General features: G+C 51.9%; 1 protein-coding gene across 1 annotated transcript in view; it reads left to right on the top strand.

Annotated features, from left to right (window-relative positions):
- Window positions 1–7,693, top strand: part of LOC118095109 (transmembrane protease serine 11A-like) — a 28,969-nt gene extending 21,276 nt beyond the window's left edge. Inside the window, exons 6-10 of the mRNA XM_035136091.2 lie at window positions 3,580–3,582; window positions 3,747–3,915; window positions 4,607–4,872; window positions 6,610–6,752; window positions 7,532–7,693. Of these exons, the coding sequence (XP_034991982.2) occupies window positions 3,580–3,582; window positions 3,747–3,915; window positions 4,607–4,872; window positions 6,610–6,752; window positions 7,532–7,693 (743 nt within the window). The remainder of the gene's footprint in view (window positions 1–3,579; window positions 3,583–3,746; window positions 3,916–4,606; window positions 4,873–6,609; window positions 6,753–7,531) is intronic.
- The last annotated feature ends 8,610 nt before the right edge of the window (window positions 7,694–16,303 follow it).

Below are 16,303 nucleotides of genomic sequence, written 5' to 3'. Positions count from 1 at the left end.
CTACTCAGCTTCAAAAAAATAAAAATAAAAAGTGTCCCCAGATTTATTGGAAAAAAATCTGGTAACCATTATTTAACTTGAATTTTACTGTCTAACAAGACCATTGATCCATAAAATGAAAGCAGCAAACAATGTCCTGCAGTCACACAATCAATCAATCAATCAATCAGAAGCTGAACTGGGTTCCACACAGTCACAAAAAGCCAAAACAAAAAAGCCGCAAAAAAAAAACAAAAACGCAAAATAAATAGCAAAACAGACAGACCTCAGTAACACTCAAAACAGTAACACTCAAAACGGAAGTGTAACACTCAAAACGGAGCACTTTTGGCTTCCGAAAAAAGTTTGCAAACCGGAACACTTGCAGCGTTTGGTTCCCAGTTGTTTGAGTACCAAGGCGTTTGAGAACCAAGGTACCACTGTAGATATACATGCTACTTTGGGAGTTTTATCAGGCAAGAAAGACATCATTTGACAACCATGGGGGGTGGGGCTCTCCACACACCTTAAAGGAGTTTGAGGGCATGTCTTCATGCTACGAATTTAAACAAATGTTATGCATGTTTACCTGTCCGAACCCTCAATCGCAGAACTGTTACACAGTCTGTAGGGTCCTCCTGTCCTGTTTTGCGGTTCTGCCCCGCTGCCAAAGCCTCCTTTACCTAGATAATATGGTGGTACCCATGAAGCAGCAGCGGCAGGTTCTGGCAAGATCTGGTCTTGCCAGAAACTGCCACTTTTCCTGGGGTTTTGGGGTGCCCGGGGGCGCTGCTGCCTGAGGCAGCTGCCTCAGCTCACCCCATGGGCGGGCCAGCCCTGATAGTTTTGAACTGGAATCCATAGCTGCTGCTTTTCACCTGCAAATCATTCCCTCCTGGTGCTGCTTTGCAGCTGAGAAAGTGCAGCCTGACACGTGAGTCAGCTAGTAGTGTATAGTTCAGGGGAGATTATGGGCTGCCAAACAGAAGTCCACGCCTGTCGCTGGCTGCTCAATATCAATTAGAGAGAAGATTATCGCAAATCGGCTGGAGCCACTTATTAAATAATCAGGGCAATTAACTCCTTAACTAAGTGAAATATACTCGGAGTCCTGCAGTGATTTCATGCTCTTTATTGCAGCTTGTAAAACAGTGATTGAATTTCCCCCCCCTAAACCTCAGGCTTTTGCGCGGTCAGGTGGAGACCCCCCAAACCCCAGGCAGCCCCCAAGCAGAATAATGACACCAGTTTCAGGTGTAGGGAGACCTTGGCACAGACATTGGGCATTTATCCTTTCCAGCCCCCGGCTGGGGGTCTGGGTAATTTCCGGGTTATCCAGAATATGTGGGGGTTGGGCTAGCTCTGGTGAACATATGTTCAAGCAGGTAGCCCGTCCCCCTTTTCGCCGCCGCTGGAGGGGGAGGGCAATGACGGCCCCTTGGGCGAATGGTCAATGCCTCCCCCCTAGACCCCTTTAACGGGAATCCTGGTATCGCCGCCGCAATGGGGGCGGGGGGTCACCTCCCCCACCCCCACCCCATTTTGGTAAATGTCTAAAGGATTCCGCCCAAGGCCTGCAACCGCCAAAGTTGTGACGAATTGCTACGGGAAAGGCGAAACCTGCCAATGCAGGGAAAGTCCTTTCCGGCCCTTCAACAGCGGCCTTGTTGTAGCAGCGCCTGCGTGCGTGTTCGCATGCAGAATAAAAAAGGTTAACCTGCAATGTAAGCATTAATTTTTGGGAGTGGAGGGTGGGAAAGCTCTGGAGCAGTCGACTGCTTCCCAGGTATGTCTCACCTTCTGTTGTGGGCACTGGATGGTTACCTCCTCCTACCTGGCCAATCCCACCCTGGCAACACCTCCCCCAGCTGGATCGGCTGGCTGGCTGTGTGGGCGGAGACCACAGGTATCCAGCCTGGGAAGGTGGTGCCAGCCTCTGAACTGCTGGGGGCTGCCTGGGGCTCCCAGGGTGCTACACGCGACTGCGCAAAATGCACGCCCCTTTTATATGGGGAACGGTCATTATATACATTATTTACACAATGAGTCCCATCTGATTGGCTGATTCTGCTTCCCTCCTGGAGCCTGATTGGGCTGCCACTGCAGGCAGGGGGGTGATGGGAAGACTTAGCTGGATTTTAAGATGCTGTGTCTCTCTTGAAGAGGTTTTCCATGACGGTTGCATTACACAGTCGTTAGGCTAGATCTGTTAGCTGGATCTGTCGCATCTGCAACCAGGTGTTCAGAGAAATCTAGCTCGACAGTAACCCACCCAAAACCACTGTAGCAAATCATCTGCAACCCCAACTGGAGGGGCTTGGAGCCTGATTTCTCTCAGTTTATTGGCTTATCCCCAAGACTGGTGCTGTTTGAGAGTGATCTCATGCAGACTGCTCAGTTTAAATGGGAATGCAAGCAATTGCAGATACACAGTCAAGACTTGGGTTTGCAAAAGGGCAACAGAAAGGCATATCTATTGATTTTTATACCAATTTCCCCCGAGGAGGAATTTGTGCGGGGTCTAGTGATTACTACGTAGACCCCACACAAAGCTGTAGTTTCCCAGGATCCACAGGAAGAGGGAGCAGATACTAAAGCAGTTTAAATCTCTAGTTGAAGGCAGACCTTGAGGCTGTTCAAGCCAGCGGCCTGAGTAGATCTACGGAAATTAATAAGCATGACTAAAGTTAGGGTCCATTAATTTAAATGGGTCTACTCTGTGTAAAACCTACTTGACTACCACCCCTGATCCTAAGCAGCTTTACTCAGAATTAAATCCCATTTAGTTCATTGGGCCTTAACTTTGAGGTATGTGTAGGATTGCAGCCTTAATAAGTGTTGGGTTCACCTAATTAATGATCCCTCCCTCCTTATCGCATGCTGTATGTGGGTTGGATCCATACAATCTGCATCAAGACTGGAGGTGAGGGAATAGCTTTGTCAAAGAGCTGGACGTAGTTTTTAGATAGCCGCTCATGGAAAACAGGGTTTTGATATTGTTTCGAAATCATGTCTAATCAGGGGCGTGTGCTTACAGCATCTCAAACCACTTTCAACTCTCCTCCGCTATAAAACACAGAGCTAACAAAATAGTGGTTTTAATAGAGCCAAATGGTCTTCAGCAGGTAAGGACCCAACTAAATGTTATTTGTACTTAAAAACAAACAAAACAAAACTGGCAGCTTTCTTATTTTGCAGTAAAGGCAGATCCCATTCTGGACAATGCTTCCAATTCAGACTGGGGCCCCAAATCTCTTTCCTTGCTAAATATTGCTCCCCTTCCCCCAAGGTGTTATTTATTACAAATTTACACCTTTGGGAGCAAAGTGCAGCCAGGAAAGGGGCTGAAGGTGAGGCAGAAAACTGACAAGGGTCCCCAATTTGGATCAGGTGCACATTCTGAAGCAGAGCCCCCCCAACTGCTTTTTCTTACGCATTGCTGGCAGAGTGATCTCTTTCACCTCCCAAAGGGCAAAAGGAGACCGTCCGGGGTGAGATCTCCTGGGGGGGGGGGTTGCTGGATAATTTTCTGACCCCCATCAGATTGCCATTCATTCCTCCCTGCCTCTAAAGTGAGTTTTGCAGAAATATTAAAAGCAGTGGGTGGAGTCATTTCTTTGCTTCACGTTATGTTCTTAAACTAGAAGGCCAGTAAATTTCTTAAGTTTTAAAAGCCGCTCTACTTCTTCAGAATATGTCACATGCAGATCATGACAAAAGTCTTGTTGTCGGGAAAGAAATTGGGCTAAGAAGATGTTATTTGGCAGGTTGTGGGACACGAACGGACAGATCTGTGGAGAGAATCTATGGAGGAAACATTGCGGTGGAAGGGGAGTGGCCGTGGCAAGCCAGTCTGCAGCTGAACGGCATCCATCGCTGTGGCGCAACACTGATCGGTGATATATGGCTTTTAACTGCAGCTCACTGCTTTAGAGGGTGAGAAGACCTCTCCCCCCCCCACCTCCCAGCCTTGCTAAAACTGTACAGTGGTGCCTCGCTTAACGAATGCCCTGCTTAACTAAATTTCCTCTTAACGAAAGGATTTTTCGAGCGGAGGTTGCCTCGCTAGACGAATTCGTTTTATGAAAAATTCATCTAGTGAATCGCGGTTTCCCATAGGAATGCATTGAAATTCAATTAATGTGTTCCTATGGGCAAAAAAAAATTCAATGCATTCTTATGGGATTCGCTAGACGAATTTTTCGTTATAAGAAAAGACCCGTGGAACGACTTAAATTCGTCTAGCGAGGCACCACTGTATCTGGGTTCTCCACCAACATTACATGAGTAATCAGAATCTTTAAAAAGCTATCACACCACGTGCAACCTCTACCCCAGCTATATGTTCAAAACATATGAAATTGATGCTTAGTTATTGTGCCCGCTCATGATTTTCCTCGCTGCTTGGCTTCCTTCCTTCCAAGTTGGACTTATTTCTGGCCGGGGAGACCTCTGGGGGAAGAACTGTGGGGCCAAATCAGTAGGCAAGGGGAGAATTCTGCCCTTCCCCATCCCCTCTTTTGCCTTAATATTAACTTGTTGTTAAGAAAGGCTGGAGTGCAAGAAAACTCTATGTGCATGTCGAGTAGAATGGATTATTATTGTACCACTCTCAAATGTGTTTTAGAGTGAGGGATCTCCGTAGTTGGACAGCTAGTTTTGGGGCCCGCTTAAACCCTCCACTAATGAGAAGGAACCTTCGCCAGATCATCATCCATGAGCAATACGCCGAGAGCGTCATGAGACATGAGTTTGACATTGCTGTTGTGGAGCTTGCGTACCCAGTGCAGTTTACGGCAGCCGTGCACCGCATCTGTCTCCCGGAGTCCAGGGATATCTTTCCGGAAAACACCACCTGCTTCGTCACGGGATATGGCGCTCTGAGAGATGAAGGTCAGTAACTATCTGTTCAGCTTAAACACAGGCGTTGACTTTCAAGGTGCACTGTGGCAAGGCCGGTTCCAAGTCGTGGAGTGACACCTCCCTTAGCAGGTCCAAACCCAAACCACCAGATATCCAAAGAGAGCACAGGGAAGGTATTGCTCAGGCCACTACAATCAGTAGCATGGTATAGGGGTTTGTGGAACAGTATCTGCATGGGACCTCCTCAAGCACCTGATCTGAAGTTGGGCTTGGTGGACCGTCCTGAGGTGCCAGTGCCATAAAGGGGACGCAGGTGGCGCTGTGGTCAAAACCACTGAGCCTCTTGGGCTTGCCAGTTGGAAGGTCGGCGGTTCAAATCCCCACGACGGAGTGAGCTCCCGTTGCTCTGTCCCCGCTCCTGCCAACCTAGCAGTACGAAAACACGCCAGTGCAAGTAGATAAATAGGTACCGCTGCGGTGGGAAGGTAAATGGCGTTTCCGTGCACTCTGGTTTCCGTCACGATGTCCCGTTGCGCCAGAAGCGGTTTAGTCATGCTGGCCACATGACCAGGAAAGATGTCTGTGGGCAAACGCTGGCCCCCTCAGCCTAAAAGCAAGATGAGCAACCTTTGACTGGAATTTAACTGTCCAGAGGTCGTTTACCTTTACCTTTTACCTTGCCAATGGCATCACTCTGGCCCTGACCATGCCCTGAGTCCAGCTGTGCAACTTGCTTTAAAGACCCACCTGTCAATCTCACTACATCCTTTGTAAGCAAGGGAAGGTGTCTGCTTGTTAGTGTTTTTAATGGAATGTGTGTGTGTGTAGATTGGGGTGAGTAGGAGAGGTTTGCTGGGGTTCTCACAGCCTAAGAAGGACACTCTGCAGCCACTTTTAAAATTTCTTCATTAAGGTGACACATTCCAACAGCCTGTTTTCCTCCGGAGCTCACTGAACAGGTCTGTGAGCTCCCCATGGTTCACATCAGAGTGGCTCAGAAAAAAGCCAAGCTACTTTCTACGAAATCAGGAGGCTCTTATTTATTTTTTATTTTTAAGCTTGAACTCTCTCTCCCACTTTCCCCATCCCAAAGCTGTCATCTGCAGCCAGGGATTGTGGGTCCTTGCAAGGTTCCATAATTCCCAGCTCCACAGCCAAGGCGAGGCCTTGCCCAAACAGAACATATCCTTGGTTGCACAGCTATCATTTACAACCCTTGATCGTAGGAGTTTGCAAGTGTCCATAATCTTGGGGTGCGGACAAAGTAAGTTCTGGCATTGCAAAGAACCATGCAGCGCTGGCTTTTTCTGCAAACTTGTCTTGTCAAGGGTGTGGCTTGTTTACTTTCTCTTGAGTAATCCAGTGGACCAAGCTGCAAGCCCTTAATGACCAGACAAGGGATGAATGTCAGGTTTCTAGTACAGCGTCTGTATCAAGTCTGGCCAAACCAGAGGCTTCATGTTGCCAATCCTAGAGGGCCATGTTGCAAACTCCCTGTTTTGTTAGGGCTGTCAGGACTGAGCACACACTGCCTAAGGAACTCACTAGGCGAAGTCTGAGTGAGATCCTGGCTTCAAATTCAGCATACCTATCTTAACAACTACCCCACCTGCAATGGAGGTGGAGTGCTGAGAGCTTCTGTAACTGAACGATGACTCTGTGGTCCTGTGTCACATGGGGTCACGTGGGGTTATGTGGGGCTTCTGTGTGTGTTACACCGTACCCTTCCAGTGAAATTTCACGCCACCCGTATTATTTTGGAACTAGGTCCCAGCGTCGGTGAACTCCGCCAAACAGAAGTGAAAATTATAGGCAATGAGATTTGCAACAGAAGAAACGTGTACAATGGCGCCATTTCGGCAGGGATGCTTTGTGCTGGGTACCTGGAAGGAGGGAGCGATGCTTGCCAAGTAAGTGGAGGGAGGCGGGGAGAGAAATACATGCAGCTTGCATTTTAATGCAACATACTCATTTGCAGCTCCAAAGCCAGCATGTGGCTCTAAACCAGGGGTCAGCAAACTATGGCCCGTGGGCTGGACCCGGCCCAATTGCCCTCAGGATCCAGCCCACGGACGTACCATGGATGGCAGATTCTGTTTGTTACATTTTATTTTCTTCAATTTCCCCCGGTACTGCCATTGGGGGGGGCATTTTTCCCATCCCTCCTCCCTCCCTCCCTCCCTCCTCCTGGCTTCTCCCTGCCCTGCGTAGTGGAGGAAGGGGGCTGGGCTGAGCTGGCTGAGCGCCATTTTGGACAGTTCCTCTCCAGAGCCAGCCAGCCAGCCCTTTCAGGCTGCTCTTCCCTCCGCTGCCGCCAACAGCCTCTGCCGCTCACAAGGGCAGGGCAGGCGCACAGGAGCCGCGGTTGGCAGAGCGCAGGGCAGCGCCTCTCCCAACTGCAGCTCCTGTGCCTGCCCTCGTGAGCGACAGGTGGGCAGTGGCGGCGGCGGGACGAGTGGCCCGAAAGCAGCCCTCGCAAGGGCAGGCATAGCAGCATAGGTAGGCAGGGGCTGGGGAGGGGCTGGGGGAGGATAGAAGCCCCCTCTGCTGCACACACACAGTCTGGCCCGCCACAAGATCTGGGGGACGGTGAACCAGCCCCCTCCCAAAAAAGCTTGTTGACCCCTGCTCTAAACCCCACTGCACCAAATATTATGCATACCAAAAATGGTCTTGTTTCCTCTCCTAGGGCGACTCTGGTGGTCCTCTGGTTACTTCTGATTCTAGAGGAATATGGTACCTGGTTGGCATAGTGAGCTGGGGTGAAGAATGTGCGAAGCCAAACAAGCCTGGAGTCTACACACGAGTAACTTACTATCGGGAATGGATTGCTGGTCGCACTGGGATATGAAGCTGTAAAGGAGGATTCACGGGCAATTTCAGAGCCTGGAACCCCAAGACCTTTGGACATATACATATAGCTCCATTGTTTTGGTCCGTTCTGGTTTCAGAGCAGGCTCCTACTGGAGGCATCAACACAATTCCTTGCCAAATTATGTCATGCCCACCAGCCTCATTTTATTTCATGTTCTTGGTTTTGTTTTGTTTTTTTGTTTTTTTTACAAGGAGAGCAATAGATTGAGGAATACAGTTGCAACCAGCAAGAAATGTTTTGTGTGTGGTTCTTTAAGGCGCCAATCCTTGAAACAGTTGTACTGTTTTAATACAGTGGATTTCTTACTGTCATATCTGTCACAGTGGCCGGAGTGGACTACTTCAGAGTAACGACGCTACGCAGCTCTGCATTTTATTCTTTTATTGGTGCTGCGTATTTACAGTGCTCAAGTCATTGCTATTTACACGGAGCGATGTTGTCAGTCGGTTTCAGAACCTCCTAATGGCTTTTGGCGCGTCTTTCTCCAACACAAAAGCTTTGGCAGACCCATCCTCTTGCCCCTCCTCTTCCTGCGTAATTCTGGAGTTGGAGGGATGGGTCTTCCCCCCTTGCTTGCCCCTTCCTGTCCCACCTGGGACCCTGGCTCCTCTACCTTGCCTGAGCCTCGGACACGACTTCCTGCTTCCCCACTGGAATCGGAACTCTCCCTGCTTTCCCCTTTGCTCGGGGACGGGCTTGAACTCAGGAGGGGAGGGACTTCGCGATATCCCCTGTCCCTCACATCCACCCCCCTCCCAAGCTCTCCTTCACCCCTCCCCAGGCCCCCCCCATGTGTCGGTGACGACTGGAAGCCTAAGAACTCAGTGCTCTCCGAGCCCGTTGGTGTGAATACCTCCCCCCAGTCCTGCGAGCCCCCCCCTTCCGCCTGGGCGGACGGGAATCCCAAAAAGTCCGTGGCGTCAGAGCTGGTGGGGGTAAAAACGTTCTGCCAATCTGCTCCTTCCTCTGACTGGGTGGATCTCGGTGACACCCATACCTCATCCTCTGGTTCCTCAAACTCCGCTTCCCAGCGCCATGGTGAGCTGCTCTCCCGTGCCTCCTCCTCCTCCCCCTCCCTTTCCATGTGCCAGGGCTTGGGTCTGTGGGGAAAGAGGGCGTGAAATTCTTCCACCAAGAATTCCTCCTGTATCTGAGTGGCTGGGACCCATTCATTCTGGGACGGTGGAGCATCCTCCCATGCCATGAGGTACTCCAGTCCCCCCACCCCCCACCTTGAATCCAGGATGGCCGTGGCCTCATTGAGTTGCTCCCTGCCTTCCCTCTCCCCCCCTCCCTCGGGGGTTTGTTCGCTGTCTCGGAGCCTGCTGCTTTCCCTGTACGGCGACAGCAGCGATCTATGAAACACTGGATGCACCCTCATGTCCTCTGGCAGTGCCAGCCTGTATGCCACCGGGTTTACCTGTTGCGTGACCGTGAAGGGGCCCAGCCTTTTGGGTGCCAGCTTTTTGCACCTCCCTCTGGTGGGAAGGCCCTCCGAGGACAACCACACCTTGTCCCCCACCCTGATGACCTCCCCTTGTCGCCTGTGGCGATCTGCCCCCTTTTTGTACGCTTCCTTGGCCCTCTCCAAGTGTTCTCTGAGCTGCTGGTGCACCGTCTCCAGTTCCTCTGCCCAATCCTCAGCCTGTGGGCCCTCCTCCTCCTCCTCCTCCCTCTCCCTCTCTGGGAAAGATCTGAGGTCGCGCCCGTAATTGGCCTTAAAGGGCGACACCCCTGTGGAGACGTGCACTGCATTGTTGTAGGCAAATTCTGCTAGTGGCAAGCGATCCACCCAGTCCGTTTGCCGCTGGCTGACGTAGCATCTCAGGTACTGCTGCAGAATGGCGTTGACCCTCTCCGCTTGTCCGTTGGTCTGCGGGTGTCTAGCCGTCGACAAGCTGACCTCCACCTGCAGGAGGTTCATGAGCCGCCGCCAGAACCTGGAAACAAATTGGCGGCCACGATCCGAAATAACCCTTAAAGGTAATCCATGCAGTCTGAAAATGTGATCAACAAACAGTTTGGCTGTCTCTTCTGCCGAGACTGCCCTGGCACACGGTATAAAGTGACACATTTTGGACATAAGGTCCACCACCACCAACACTGCAGTCTTACCCCTGGACGAAGGCAGATCTGTGATGAAGTCCATGGACACCACTTCCCACGGCCTGTGTGGTGTGGCTAAGGGCTCCAGCAACCCTGGTGGCGCTGCTCTGACCACCTTCGCCCGCTGGCAGGTGGTACAGCCCCTTACATAGTCTCGAACATCTTCCCGCACCCCTGGCCACCAGAAGTGTCTCATGACTAGGTGAGCGGTTTTGTCCCTTCCAAAATGCCCCGCTGTAGGGTTGTCGTGCATCTGCTTGAGGACCGTACGTCGAAGCTGGGTGGTGGGTAGGTACAGCGCACCCTTGTAGAAAAGCAGCCCTCTGCGTTCTGCAAAGTCTTTTGCCTGCTCCCTCCCCCCTCTCAGTTCTCTGAAGATGCGGTTGGCAAATTCATCCGCTGCCGTCAGTGCTGTGAGTTCTGCCTCGCTCACCACAGCTGCTCCGCAGGACCATGCCGACGGGGGGAAAATGTGCCTTGGGGCTGGTGGCGCCTCCTCCTCCATGTACTCTGGCTTGCGGGAGAGGGCATCCGCCCTGACATTCTGCTCCCCCGGGATGTAGTGGATGGAGAAGTTGAAGTTCGAGAAGAACTCTGCCCACCGTATCTGCCGCTGGTTGAGCACCCTGGCAGTTCTCCAGAACTCCAGGTTCTTGTGGTCTGTGCACACCTGGATGGGGTGCTTCGCGCCCACCAGGAAGTGTCGCCAGTGCTGGAACGCAGCGTAGATCGCAAGAAGTTCCCTATCAAACACTGTGTAGTTGCGTTCAGGCTGTGTCAGCTTCCTGGAGAAGAAGGCACAGGGTCTCCACTCCCTGTTGGCGTCCAGTTGCAACAAAATTGCGCCCACAGCTTTTTCAGAAGCATCTGTCTCAATGCGTAGGGGCGCGTCCTGCACCACATGGAACAGGTTTTGGTCTGAGGCGAACACTCTCTTGAGGCTTTCGAACGCTGCTTGCGCCTCTGGTGTCCACTTGAACTTCTGCTTGCCTCTCAGGCAGTCCGTGATGGGAGCCGTAACGCGAGAGAAGTTCTTGATGAACTTCCTGTAGAAGTTAGCGAAGCCTAGTAGGCGTTGGGCATCTTTGCGCGTCCTGGGGCTGTGCCAGTCCAGGATGGCCTGCACCTTGTCCTTGTCCATCGCCAGCCCCTTGTCTGACAGCTTGTAGCCCAGGAAGTCCACCTCTTTGGTGTGAAACTTGCACTTCTCCAGCTTCACATACAGGTGGTTCTCCTTCAGGCGTTGCAACACCTCTCTGACATCTTTCACATGCTGCACTGGGTCATTCGAGTAGATAAGGATGTCATCTAGGAAGACCAAGCATTTCCTGAAGAGGAGGGACCCCAGGACGTGGTGCATGAAGGCCTGGAAGCATGCTGAGCCCCCTTGCAAACCGAAGGGCATCACCAGATATTCAAAAGAGCCCAGAGGCGTGAACATCGTGGTTTTCCATTCATCTCCTTCCCGGATCCTGATCAAGTTGTACGCCCCCCTTAGGTCCAGCTTGGTGAAAATCTTGCCCCTGCGTGCCGCTGTCAGGAGATCATCCACTCTGGGCATGGGGAAAGCCACGGGCTCTGTCACCGAATTCAGCCGTCTAAAGTCCACCACAAGACGGCGCTGTTGCGTGTCTTTCTTGTCCACCCAGAAGACCGGGCTGCCCCCTGCTGCCTTGCTTTCCCTTATGAACCCCCGCTTGAGGTTCTTGTCGATGAAAGCGCGCAGATCCTCCAGCTCCTGGTCTGACATGGCGTACAGCTTGGCTGGGGGTATCGTCGCCCCTGGCACCAGGTTGATCTGGCAGTCAAAAGGCCTGTGCGGGGGTAGGTGGTCGGACTCCGCTTCGCTGAAGACCTCCTGCAGGTCCCAGTACTGCTTGGGTATTGCCTCACCCCCTTTGATATGCATGGTGGCCACCGTGGCTATCGGAGGCCCCTCCCCTGGTTGGTGCTGCATGCAATGTTCCAGACAAAAGTCTGACCCAAACGTGATGCACCTCTGGTGCCAACTGATGGAGGGGTCGTGGCGCGCCAGCCAGCTCATGCCCAAGACGATGGGGGGGTCTGAGATGGTGGTGACGTTGAACGCCAGTGTCTCTGAGTGCCTTCCCACCGTCATTCTCATGGGGGGGGTTTGATGTGTGATGGCCCCTCCCAGCAGCTCCCTGCCGTCAATGGTTGCTACGTGCAGAGGAAAATCCAACTGCAAAAGCTGGATTTGGTGCTCTTCTGCAAAGCTTCTCGAGAAGAAGTTGGCGGACGCCCCACTGTCAATTAAGGCGAGGACCGTCAGGGGATAGCCATTTGGGAGCGTTAGCGTCACTTCTAGAACCACTCCTGCTCTGGGAGGGGTGGGCTGGCTCTGCACCTCTCTGTGCGGGTGGGCGGGCTGGGGCTGTTGTCTGCTGACTGTGCCTGGCTGCTGCCCCTTGTCTCCTGCAGCCAGGCTTTCCCGTTTCCCTGCTGTGGTGCTGCGTCAGTGGGGGAGGGCACCACCGTTCCCGCCTTTCCTTGCCACTCCCTGCGATGTGGGCAGTCTCTGACGAGATGCTGGGGTGAGTTGCAGAGAAAGCAATTCCCGCCCCTTCCCTCCTTGCGTCTTGGCGCCGCTGGGGTTTGAAAAGCCCGCGCGCGCGCGCTATCAATCTGCATGGGCTCCTGGTCCTGGCTGGCTCCAGGCGTGGCCTGAAAGGGTTGTTGAGGGAGTGGCTTCTCCTGCGACCGTGGGAACCAAGCCCGCTTTGCGCGCGTCGCTTGCTTGTCGTTCCACCGGGATTCCTGCCTCACCCCCACCGCCAGAGCTGCTTTGCTCAGCTGATCCATAGTACTGGGCTTTGGACCTCTCGAGAGTTCATCCTTCACCTCCTCGCTCAAACCCAAGTAAAACGCAGCTTGCATGGGAGGCGAATCCAAAACCCACCCCAGTCTGTGCACCAGCATGGTGAATTTCGCCCAATATGCGCGAACTGTCATATTTCCTTGGCGTAAATTATGCAGTTCCTCCTTAGTCTGGTCCAAATGACTATCGGACGAATACATCGTCCTCAAACCTTCTAGAAATTGTTGGACATTTTTCATGCAAGGATTCTTGGTTGCGATTAATGGTCTTAGCCACTCCCTGGCTGCTCCGGTGAGATGTTCCACAATAAACGCTACTCTGTGCTCATCATCGGGGAACTCATTCTGGTGCAGCTCAAGAGCATACACGATCTCAGTCTCAAAGCCCTGAAACTCCTTCGGGTCTCCATTGAACTTGCTTACAAGGGTCCCTGCTCTCCTTCCTGGCAGCACTTGGACTTGGGGAGCCCCTCCCGCCTTGTTTTTCTCTGCATCCAGCTTGTTTTGGAGGTCTACCGCCACCGCCCTTAAATGCTGCTCTTTTTCCTGGAGCTCTCTCACCTGTTCCGCAAGTTGTAGCCGGTCGTCCTGGACCTTCTTAGTCTCCTCTTTAGCTGCCTTCAATTCTCCCTGCGCCTGCAGCGACAGCTGTTGCAGTTCTAGCTGGGCTTGCTCAGCGATCTGCCGCCACTTCTCCGCCTCGGACACGCTCATCCCGGCAACTCCGAAGTAGCCCAAAAATGATTAGGAGGTTGCTGTCACAGTGGCCGGAGTGGACTACTTCAGAGTAACGACGCTACGCAGCTCTGCATTTTATTCTTTTATTGGTGCTGCGTATTTACAGTGCTCAAGTCATTGCTATTTACACGGAGCGATGTTGTCAGTCGGTTTCAGAACCTCCTAATGGCTTTTGGCGCGTCTTTCTCCAACACAAAAGCTTTGGCAGACCCATCCTCTTGCCCCTCCTCTTCCTGCGTAATTCTGGAGTTGGAGGGATGGGTCTTCCCCCCTTGCTTGCCCCTTCCTGTCCCACCTGGGACCCTGGCTCCTCTACCTTGCCTGAGCCTCGGACACGACTTCCTGCTTCCCCACTGGAATCGGAACTCTCCCTGCTTTCCCCTTTGCTCGGGGACGGGCTTGAACTCAGGAGGGGAGGGACTTCGCGATATCCCCTGTCCCTCACAATATCTTTTTTGATAACCTGGCTGACAGTGCTTTTTTAAAGGGGTTCACATCACGTTTTGCTCAAGAAAACGACTACGCATAGGCACTAGGAACTGCCCAATTTATTTCCTCCCTCTTTCAAGTCTAAATACCTAAGTCACAAATATCCTAGCCAGTATCTTTTTTTGGGGGGGGGGTCCTTGGGAAAGAGGCTGCCTGTGGTCTCCTTAACACAGAAATGGTGGGGTGGGGTGAGGCAGGAAGACCGAGATAGCACCATAGCTGCCAAGTCTCCCAAATTCCCAGGGAAATCCCCGTTTTTCCAGCTGTTCCTAGCTGAAAAAACGGATTTTTTTTTGTTTTTCCCCGGTTTATTCTGGCGCGACGGCCATTTTGGAACTGGGCGGAGCAGCACCAAAAGTCACTTCTGAGCAGGCTCCGCCCAGTTCCAAAATGGTGGCAGCGCTACTTCCGGCCTGCTACTTCCGCCCGGTCCCTTATTTCTCCGACAGCAACTTGGCAGGTATGGATAGCACAGAGAGCCAGTATTCTGTTACCATGAGTGTACCCTGATGTCAAGTTCCCCCTCTGATCCGTTGTCCTGACACCCAAGAGCGTATCTGTAAGGGGAAGGGAATACAGAGATCCCCCTCCCATCATAAAGAGCAGTTCCTCCAATAGCAGCAATGCCAGCGGGGAGGGGGCGGGGTCCACTGAGGAAGGAGGAAGAGGGATGCAGGGCTCCGGCAGCACAGAAGAGCCCCTCCTACACATGAGGGAGGAGGAAAGAGAGGGGGGAAAGGGGGAGAAGGAAAACATGGAACACAGGCCCCTTTTCCCTCCGGTTCCGGAATTACGCAGGAGAAGGCGGGGAAGAAGGTTTGGCGTCCCGAGACTCTTATGCTGGAAGAAGGCGAGGGGCGGGCCATTCCCGGATTCTGGCTCGGACTAAGCAGACATGTTTCTGCACCCCCATTTCACTGTAAATAGACTGCACTAAATAAAACTGTCTAAAGACAAGAATGTGGAGCGTCGTTACTCTAGAGTAGTCGCAACAACAGCCTCTGACAGTATCGAAAGGTTCTGTGAGCATATTGTATTTCACAATGTGTGGTGCGCCTGCAAGCATCAAACCAGCGTTGTGTTTTTGCTCTGCTTCCTACACAATGCGCACCTGAGGGGGCGTTGGGGTTTGGTGGGTTTCTTGCTGCCATCATCAAGACCATGACAAGGGGCCCCACATGCTGGTGCCAGACCTTCCAAAAAATGGGCTTCCAAGGCTGAATGAATGAGGATATACGATTTGCACATATGTACAACCCGAACCTACCACGAAGAGGGACTTGCTTCTCCAATAGCCACAGCCTTGGATTCCAGCAAAAATCAGGCATGGTTCTGCAGTCTTGCTTCCAATTCACAAAACCCAGACTCCCTACTCTGGCCTTTGTCTTTCTAACTACCAGAGAGTTGAGGGAGGCCCCCCACCCACCCATTTTCTGTCTGGCACAGAGCCACTTCCTTTGTTACCTGAGTGGCCCATACTTAGAGAGCCATTGCCTCACCAGGAAGCTAGCCTGGCTTTTCCAGGAATTGAATCAGCGCCGAATCCAGGAATTAGAAGGGGGCTCAGGCATACAGCCTACTGCCCCCAAACTCATAACACTAATATGCCCAACTCTGCATTTCAAAGTATTTTTCTTACGAACCAACATGGCTGCCTTTGTTGTTTCATTAGCCAAAATGTTTATCTGCATTTTAATTCATCTCTTCAGCAATAGCAATGACTGCAATGTTCACATAAATAGGAGGAGAGCACCTGGCTTAAAGGCAAATGTAAGCCCTGCATTCCCATTCTAACTTCCTTCGATGGGCAGTCATTTGCTAGGAGTATACCTGAGACCTAAGTTGTTTGCTTGCCGCCACCTCTGCAAATCTGACGCAAGATTCAAGTCGCATGTTGAGATCCTTGCGTGATGCAACAGAATTAAGGTGGGAGCAGCCAAGCTTAACTCATTTTTAAAATAATAATAATAATAAATTATATCGCTCGTCCATGGTGTGTTTTCCTTCCCACCTCCTTAAAACTATGCCTTGTGTTTGGAAAATGCAATAAATGTCATTCGCCAGCAAGTGAGAATATAATAGTCTGAGGTTAAAGAGTAAGAATTAATCAATAAGGCTGCCCTGCTGGCTAATTGATCATTGGGATAGCTCAGTTGTTATAGCATGAGACTTGATCTCAGGGTTGTGGATCTGGGCCCCACGTTGGGCAAAAGATTCCTGCATTGCAGGGGGTTGATGACCCCCCTTCAATCTCTACAATACAGTGGTACCTCGGGTTGCAGACCCGATCTGTTCCGGGGTGCCATCCGCACCCCGAAAAGTTTAGTGCATGTGCGAAAGCACGATAGAGCACTTCTGGGCATGTGCGAAGCACGCAGAACGCTTCTGCGCATGCACGAAGCATGCAAAACACTT

The sequence above is a fragment of the Zootoca vivipara genome, chromosome 13 (genome assembly GCF_963506605.1).
Source record: "Zootoca vivipara chromosome 13, rZooViv1.1, whole genome shotgun sequence".
Lineage (NCBI taxonomy): Eukaryota > Metazoa > Chordata > Lepidosauria > Squamata > Lacertidae > Zootoca > Zootoca vivipara.
Note: the sequence above shows the minus strand (reverse complement) of the source record. Positions and strands in the feature narration are given on the sequence as shown.